This window comes from Nanorana parkeri, unplaced genomic scaffold (genome assembly GCF_000935625.1).
Source record: "Nanorana parkeri isolate BGI_ZX_2015 unplaced genomic scaffold, ASM93562v1 scaffold971, whole genome shotgun sequence".
Lineage (NCBI taxonomy): Eukaryota > Metazoa > Chordata > Amphibia > Anura > Dicroglossidae > Nanorana > Nanorana parkeri.
In genome coordinates this window covers 106,156-114,030 of record NW_017307239.1, presented here as the reverse complement: position 1 = coordinate 114,030, position 7,875 = coordinate 106,156, and the positions used below count along the sequence as shown (strand labels likewise).

The 7,875-nt window shown below is 57.1% G+C and overlaps 1 protein-coding gene across 1 annotated transcript; it reads right to left on the bottom strand.

Annotated features, from left to right (window-relative positions):
* Window positions 1-967: 967 nt before the first annotated feature.
* On the bottom strand, window positions 968-4,196 carry LOC108795477 (CDK5 and ABL1 enzyme substrate 1-like). Its single transcript, XM_018566741.1, has 3 exons — window positions 3,655-4,196; window positions 1,797-2,003; window positions 968-971 (listed from the first exon to the last, which is right to left on the bottom strand). Exons 1-3 carry the CDS (start codon window positions 4,194-4,196, stop codon window positions 968-970), a joined length of 753 nt encoding a protein of 250 aa, XP_018422243.1.
* Window positions 4,197-7,875: the final 3,679 nt, after the last annotated feature.

Here is a 7,875-nt window from a genome sequence, read left to right as displayed (position 1 = left end):
GCTTCTGGACTGTCCCTTGGTGTCCTCCCATATAATCCAGTGCTATGGGCCCTGCATTGTACAGGATGATGTCCGTGGGCCTCCAACCGCCAGAGTGTAGCGTTGGTTGAAGAAGCTGCACGGGCCTGTCTTAAACCCTGCGGGAGCAGGGATCGGATAGGTAACAATCGCTTACTCAGGTACCCTAGACCTGAAGAAGAGTTTAACCTATGCAGTGCAGGGCAGGGTTTTTTTCTCTCTGAGCAATGAAGGAGAAGTATTGGGAGAGGAAATTATACTCATCCCTATATTTAGAGCTGGCGTGCGACACTGTAGCTGTCACACACTGGCTTATATCGAGAGCTGAGCGATCACAAACTACTGATAACACAGCTCACATTCTTCTCCCTGCAAAGAGCAGATACTGTCAGTCACCGCTCCCCACAGGGATTCCCCCCTCTCGTCTCTGTTCCTCCGGTGCTCAATGTAGGGACAGACAGAGGAACGGGTGGGCCAGCTGTCAATCAGGCAGCCAAGTGGATCCCGACAATATCGTCCTAGCTAAAGCATGGCTCTGCAGTGTCCGCATATAGTGGGCAGTAGCCCGCTATAACAGGGGTTGGCAAACTCCACCCCTCCAGCTGTTGTGGAACAACAAATTCCATGAGGGACTGCAAGATTCTCAAAAGGCATGACTCCAAGAGACAGATGCATGATGTAACCTGTAGTTTCTCCACAGCTGGAGACCCAGAGTTTGCCCACCCCTGCACTATAAGCTTACTTTGGGTCATAGGATTGTATTAGCAAATGTATTCCTATAACCCAAAATAAAAGTAAAGCCAAAAAAAGGTCTGGCTTTACTTCTCTTTTAAAGATAACATGTGTTTGGAAATGCACGACTACATCAAGAGGAAAATAAAAGTCACAGGGTGCCATGCAAATCCCCTCTGCAGCAATGAAGTAAACTTGCCCAGAACTAATGGGGAGGTCATCTGGAAGAAGAAGAAAAAAGTCAGTGAAAACAACACTTCTGCTCTGAATCATTAAGCAATTCCTGCACTTTGGCTGTGATAGAAGAGGGAGTGATCAGGCAAACTAAATATGTAATGGTTCAAAGTCCAGCACTGTAGTGCTTATCTAATATCATTTTATGTGACTGTGACTTCTTGTCCTATCATTTTACACGCACATCTGTAGGTTCTCCCACTTTGTATGTCAGGTACCTCAATCAGCACCCTTGCTGAATGTCTACTGCGAGAAAATCAATTACAGTATAAGTAACCATAACAGAACGGTTACTGTGAATGGTACTGCAACACACCCGTGTCACAGCTCACTGCAGCATAAAGTAGTGCACTACAGTGTGCTGCGTAAGCAACAATGCAACACAAGATGTTGTGATGTATTAGACATCCCTTTCAAACAAATGAGCTGCCTCAATGCAACACAAAGCAGTCTGCGCATTAAAAGCACCGCAACGGATCTGACTGGCGTGAATGGTCCTATATACAGCTCAATCCTACCCGTGATTTGACAGCGATACTTGTTCAAGGGTCAAGTCATATCCAAGGAGAAGTTACTAGTGTCTGTGACATGTGAAACAAACAAACACACCCTCCTTGCTGTTGGCAAATTTTACCATCGGAGGGCCAAGTCTTTGGTCTTGGGAAGGGGTTAAAGTGGATCCAGCATGTAATTCAAGGTCCGCCTACCTTACAGTCTCTATTTCAAAATACTAAATGAAAGCACTAATGTAAAACATCAGAAGACTACATCCCTCACACCTTCCAGCATGCTCACCTAGGGCCTTACCTTACCGCTGGAACCTGGGAAAGCTGCACATCCCAAATACTACAAGAATGCACTTCTGCACAATGCTGAAGCATCTGCAGAGGACCGCAGGCGGGGGACAGGAGGCGGCCAGAGGACCGCAGGCGGGGGACAGGAGGCGGCCAGAGGACCGCAGGCGCGGGACAGGAGGCGGCCAGAGGACCGCAGGCGCGGGACAGGAGGCGGCCAGAGGACTGCAGGCGCGAGACAGGAAATGGTTAGAGACTGCAGACATGGGTCAGGAGATGGTCAGCAATTATGGTTTTGCTACAAGAGATGGTCCGAGACTGCAGACATGCCTAAGGAGACAGTCAAAGTGCAGAATCTTTGCAGAAGACTGCTAAATATCAATACTATTGCAGCCCCTTTATAAATCAATACTTCCACATGTGTGCTCCTATCAGCCCACTTAAATGACTTGTGCCACTTTCGATACTTCTCTCAGTAATATAAAAGATCAAAGGAAAACAAATGAAAAGTGATGGACAGCACAGGAAGAAGAGAGAAACAAATAAAACAAACCATCTACCTACTAGAAGCCAGTCCAAATGTCACCACACACATCACTGTACAATCAGACTGTCTCCTTTAGATCTACCCATAACTATGTAGAAAGGGTCTGCCTGACTGGGTGCAGAATGATTGGATAGATCAGGTAGGTCCTCATATTACACAGTTTGGGTAAATGTCAAGTTGATTGTACAAAGATTGTAAAGCTGGTTATACTCTGAGCGAATCTCAGATGGTTCTTGATGAAATTGGCCCTGTCTGCCAGCTCCCGCCCAGCATCTTTAATTGAAAAATTGAAGGAGCAGTGTGGAAAATTGTTGGCTCCACACCCAATCAGACGCAAGCTATGTTCAAGGATTTGACAACTGATGGGGCAACTGTCAGAATACAATATCCACATCGGGAGATTCCTCCATCCACCCTGTTTAGAGAATCTGTTAGATTTTTCCCATTCAGTACAAAAGCGGAACTAAAACAATCTAGCCAGGTTAACGTGTATGGTGACCTGGAGTATTCTCCTTTATTGGCTTGAACACCAAAACACAGATTGCTATGTTCAAGGGCCACACATTACGTGCTGAAGGGCCACAGACTGGGCACCAGGGGTGCATGGCCAACCAATGTCATCCTGAAAATGTCTACTGGGAAGAATGCTGTCCTAGAAAGAGTATTGCACAAGCACAGTGCTGCAGTGCTCAGGAAGTCAAGAATAGAGTTCCCTTCCTGTTCATACATAAAATCAAATCATTATATTGATCACTACTCTTAATGATTATTAATAAAATGATCATATTGATCACCCCTCAAGGACTGTATGGGATCCCTGTTAATAAATAACTATTAATAATACAATCATATTGATCATCCCTCCAGGACTGTATGGGATCCCTGTTAATAACTGAAAATACAATCATATTGATCACCCCTCCAGGACTGTATGGGATCCCTGCTAATTATTAACTTGTAATAATACAATCATATTGATCACCCCTCCAGGACTGTATGGGATCCCTGCTAATTATTAACTTGTAATAATACAATCACATCGATAACCCCTCCAGGACTGTATGGGATCCGTTAATAAATAACTATTAATAATACAATCATATTGATCACCCCTCCAGGGCTGTATGGGATCCCTGTTAATAACTATTAATAATACAATCATATTGATCACCCCTCCAGGACTATATGGGATCCCTGCTAATTATTAACTTGTAATAATACAATCATATTGATCATCCCTCCAGGACTGTATGGGATCCGTTAATAAATAACTATTAATAATACAATCATATTGATCACCCCTCCAGGACTGTATGGGATCCCTCTTACCTGGACCTCTGGTTGTCAATGGCGCTGCAGATGGCCCCCTGTATGGGCTCCGCACATGTCCGGGTGAAAGAAGCTGGCAGGATGCCATAGGTGAAGGAGTTCAGACGTCCCCTAGTGCCAGCGCTGAGAGGGGTGATCGGAATGGCAGGAGTCCTATTCTCATCCTCCGCTTCATCCAGCTGCTTCCCCAGCACATGCAGCTCGTGCTCCTCATCCTCCCGCAGCACCGCGGCTCTGCATCGGGATGACACGAGCTGCGGAGAGGCCCGGATCGCTTTGCCGTGCAGCTGTCTCCCCGGAGTGCCCGGTGTACCGGCTCCCGGACTGCGCTCCGTGTCCTCACACTGCAGAGCCCGCACCGTCCAGCCCGCAGCACCTGCATTCCCGTCCTGAGCGCCGCAGCGATCCTGCAGGGGTCGCCCGTCCAGGGAGATATTGGTGAGAAACGAGAGGGCAGCCTGTCTCCTGCGGGGGTCCATGAGCTGCGGACTCCTGGCATGGTCCAAGCTGTGGGCAGCAGGAGACTGCATGGGGCATGCCATCATCATGATGCCATTGCTGCTGCTTTTACTGCTCGTAGCGGCGGCCATTGCGCCCGGTATGGGGGGTGTCAGGACAGGCTGCCGGACGGCTCCATGAGCACACGAGTGCACACACAGCGGTACGAGCGGCGAGGCTGTGCTTGTTGTTGCTGAGAGTGGGGCGGGAACACTGATGACATGATCAGTCCTCCTCTCTACTCAGTGTCCCCTGGACTGCGACTTCCTCCGAGTGCTACTTCTCTCTGCCCTGCCGACTCCTTTAATTCCTCTGAGTGCTACTTCTCTCTGCCTGCCAACTCCTTTACTAACTCGAGTGCTACTTCTCTCTTCCCTGCCGACTCCTTTAATTCCTCTGAGTGCTACTTCTCTCTGCCCTGCCGACTCCTTTACTTCCTCCTAAGGTTACGTCTCTCTGCCTGCCGACTCCTTTATTACCTCCGGCTCCGAGTGCCCTGCCCACTCCTTTACTTCCTCCGAGGGCTACTTCTCTCTGCCCTGCCGACTCTTTACTTCCTCCGAGGGCTACTTCCCTCTGCCCTGCCTACTCGTTTACCCACTCCGCGTCTACTTCTGTTTGCCCTGCCGACTCCTTTACTACTCCAAGTGATACTTCTCTCTGCCCTGCCCACTCCTTTGCTATCTCCAAATGCTACTTTTCTCTGCCCTGCTGACTCCTTTACCACCTCAGAGTGCTACTTTTCTCTGCCCTGCCGACTCCTTTACCGACCCCGAGTGCTACTTCTCCCTGCCGACTCCTTTACTTCGTCCGTGTGCTACTTCTCTCTGCCCTGCCCACACCTTTGCGATCTCCGAATGCTACTTCTCTCTGCCCTGCCGACTCCTTTACCGCCTCCAAGTGATACTTCTCTCTGCCCTGCCGACTCCTTTACTTCCTCTGTGTGCTACTTCTCTCTGCCCTGCCGACTCATTTACCGCCCCCCCATGTGCTACTTCTCTCTGCCCTGCTAACTCCTTTACTCCTGTCTTACCGACTTCACCTCTCTCATCACCCCCATTCTTTCACTTCTCCCTCCTTACTGGACTCCTTCACTTCTTGCTCCCCACCCCACTCCCGTGTCCTTCCTCACCCCACTCCCGTGTCCTTCCCCACCCCACTCCCGTGGCCTTCCCCACCCCACTCCCGTGGCCTTCCCCACCCCACTCCCGTGGCCTTCCCCACCCCACTCCCGTGGCCTTCCCCACCCCACTCCCGTGGCCTTCCCCACCCCACTCCCGTGGCCTTCCCCACCCCACTCCCGTGGCCTTCCCCACCCCACTCCCGTGGCCTTCCCCACCCCACTCCCGTGGCCTTCCCCACCCCACTCCCGTGGCCTTCCCCACCCCACTCCCGTGGCCTTCCCCACCCCACTCCCGTGGCCTTCCCCACCCCACTCCCGTGGCCTTCCCCACCCCACTCCCGTGGCCTTCCCCACCCCACTCCCGTGGCCTTCCCCACCCCACTCCCGTGGCCTTCCCCACCCCACTCCCGTGGCCTTCCCCACCCCACTCCCGTGGCCTTCCCCACCCCACTCCCGTGGCCTTCCCCACCCCACTCCCGTGGCCTTCCCCACCCCACTCCCGTGGCCTTCCCCACCCCACTCCCGTGGCCTTCCCCACCCCACTCCCGTGGCCTTCCCCACCCCACTCCCGTGGCCTTCCCCACCCCACTCCCGTGGCCTTCCCCACCCCACTCCCGTGGCCTTCCCCACCCCACTCCCGTGGCCTTCCCCACCCCACTCCCGTGGCCTTCCCCACCCCACTCCCGTGGCCTTCCCCACCCCACTCCCGTGGCCTTCCCCACCCCACTCCCGTGGCCTTCCCCACCCCACTCCCGTGGCCTTCCCCACCCCACTCCCGTGGCCTTCCCCACCCCACTCCCGTGGCCTTCCCCACCCCACTCCCGTGGCCTTCCCCACCCCACTCCCGTGGCCTTCCCCACCCCACTCCCGTGGCCTTCCCCACCCCACTCCCGTGGCCTTCCCCACCCCACTCCCGTGGCCTTCCCCACCCCACTCCCGTGGCCTTCCCCACCCCACTCCCGTGGCCTTCCCCACCCCACTCCCGTGGCCTTCCCCACCCCACTCCCGTGGCCTTCCCCACCCCACTCCCGTGGCCTTCCCCACCCCACTCCCGTGGCCTTCCCCACCCCACTCCCGTGGCCTTCCCCACCCCACTCCCGTGGCCTTCCCCACCCCACTCCCGTGGCCTTCCCCACCCCACTCCCGTGGCCTTCCCCACCCCACTCCCGTGGCCTTCCCCACCCCACTCCCGTGGCCTTCCCCACCCCACTCCCGTGGCCTTCCCCACCCCACTCCCGTGGCCTTCCCCACCCCACTCCCGTGGCCTTCCCCACCCCACTCCCGTGGCCTTCCCCACCCCACTCCCGTGGCCTTCCCCACCCCACTCCCGTGGCCTTCCCCACCCCACTCCCGTGGCCTTCCCCACCCCACTCCCGTGGCCTTCCCCACCCCACTCCCGTGGCCTTCCCCACCCCACTCCCGTGGCCTTCCCCACCCCACTCCCGTGGCCTTCCCCACCCCACTCCCGTGGCCTTCCCCACCCCACTCCCGTGGCCTTCCCCACCCCACTCCCGTGGCCTTCCCCACCCCACTCCCGTGGCCTTCCCCACCCCACTCCCGTGGCCTTCCCCACCCCACTCCCGTGGCCTTCCCCACCCCACTCCCGTGGCCTTCCCCACCCCACTCCCGTGGCCTTCCCCACCCCACTCCCGTGGCCTTCCCCACCCCACTCCCGTGGCCTTCCCCACCCCACTCCCGTGGCCTTCCCCACCCCACTCCCGTGGCCTTCCCCACCCCACTCCCGTGGCCTTCCCCACCCCACTCCCGTGGCCTTCCCCACCCCACTCCCGTGGCCTTCCCCACCCCACTCCCGTGGCCTTCCCCACCCCACTCCCGTGGCCTTCCCCACCCCACTCCCGTGGCCTTCCCCACCCCACTCCCGTGGCCTTCCCCACCCCACTCCCGTGGCCTTCCCCACCCCACTCCCGTGGCCTTCCCCACCCCACTCCCGTGGCCTTCCCCACCCCACTCCCGTGGCCTTCCCCACCCCACTCCCGTGGCCTTCCCCACCCCACTCCCGTGGCCTTCCCCACCCCACTCCCGTGGCCTTCCCCACCCCACTCCCGTGGCCTTCCCCACCCCACTCCCGTGGCCTTCCCCACCCCACTCCCGTGGCCTTCCCCACCCCACTCCCGTGGCCTTCCCCACCCCACTCCCGTGGCCTTCCCCACCCCACTCCCGTGGCCTTCCCCACCCCACTCCCGTGGCCTTCCCCACCCCACTCCCGTGGCCTTCCCCACCCCACTCCCGTGGCCTTCCCCACCCCACTCCCGTGGCCTTCCCCACCCCACTCCCGTGGCCTTCCCCACCCCACTCCCGTGGCCTTCCCCACCCCACTCCCGTGGCCTTCCCCACCCCACTCCCGTGGCCTTCCCCACCCCACTCCCGTGGCCTTCCCCACCCCACTCCCGTGGCCTTCCCCACCCCACTCCCGTGGCCTTCCCCACCCCACTCCCGTGGCCTTCCCCACCCCACTCCCGTGGCCTTCCCCACCCCACTCCCGTGGCCTTCCCCACCCCACTCCCGTGGCCTTCCCCACCCCACTCCCGTGGCCTTCCCCACCCCACTCCCGTGGCCTTCCCCACCCCACTCCCGTGGCC

Coding starts and splice junctions, on each gene's coding strand:
- LOC108795477 (XM_018566741.1), bottom strand. CDS start 4,196: ATGGCATGCCCCATGCAGTCTCCTGCTGCCCACAGCTTGGACCATGCC. Junction 2,004..3,654: donor ATTGACAACCAGAGGTCCAG/GTAAGAGGGATC, acceptor TCGCGCCTGCAG/TCCTCTGGCCGCCTCCTGTC.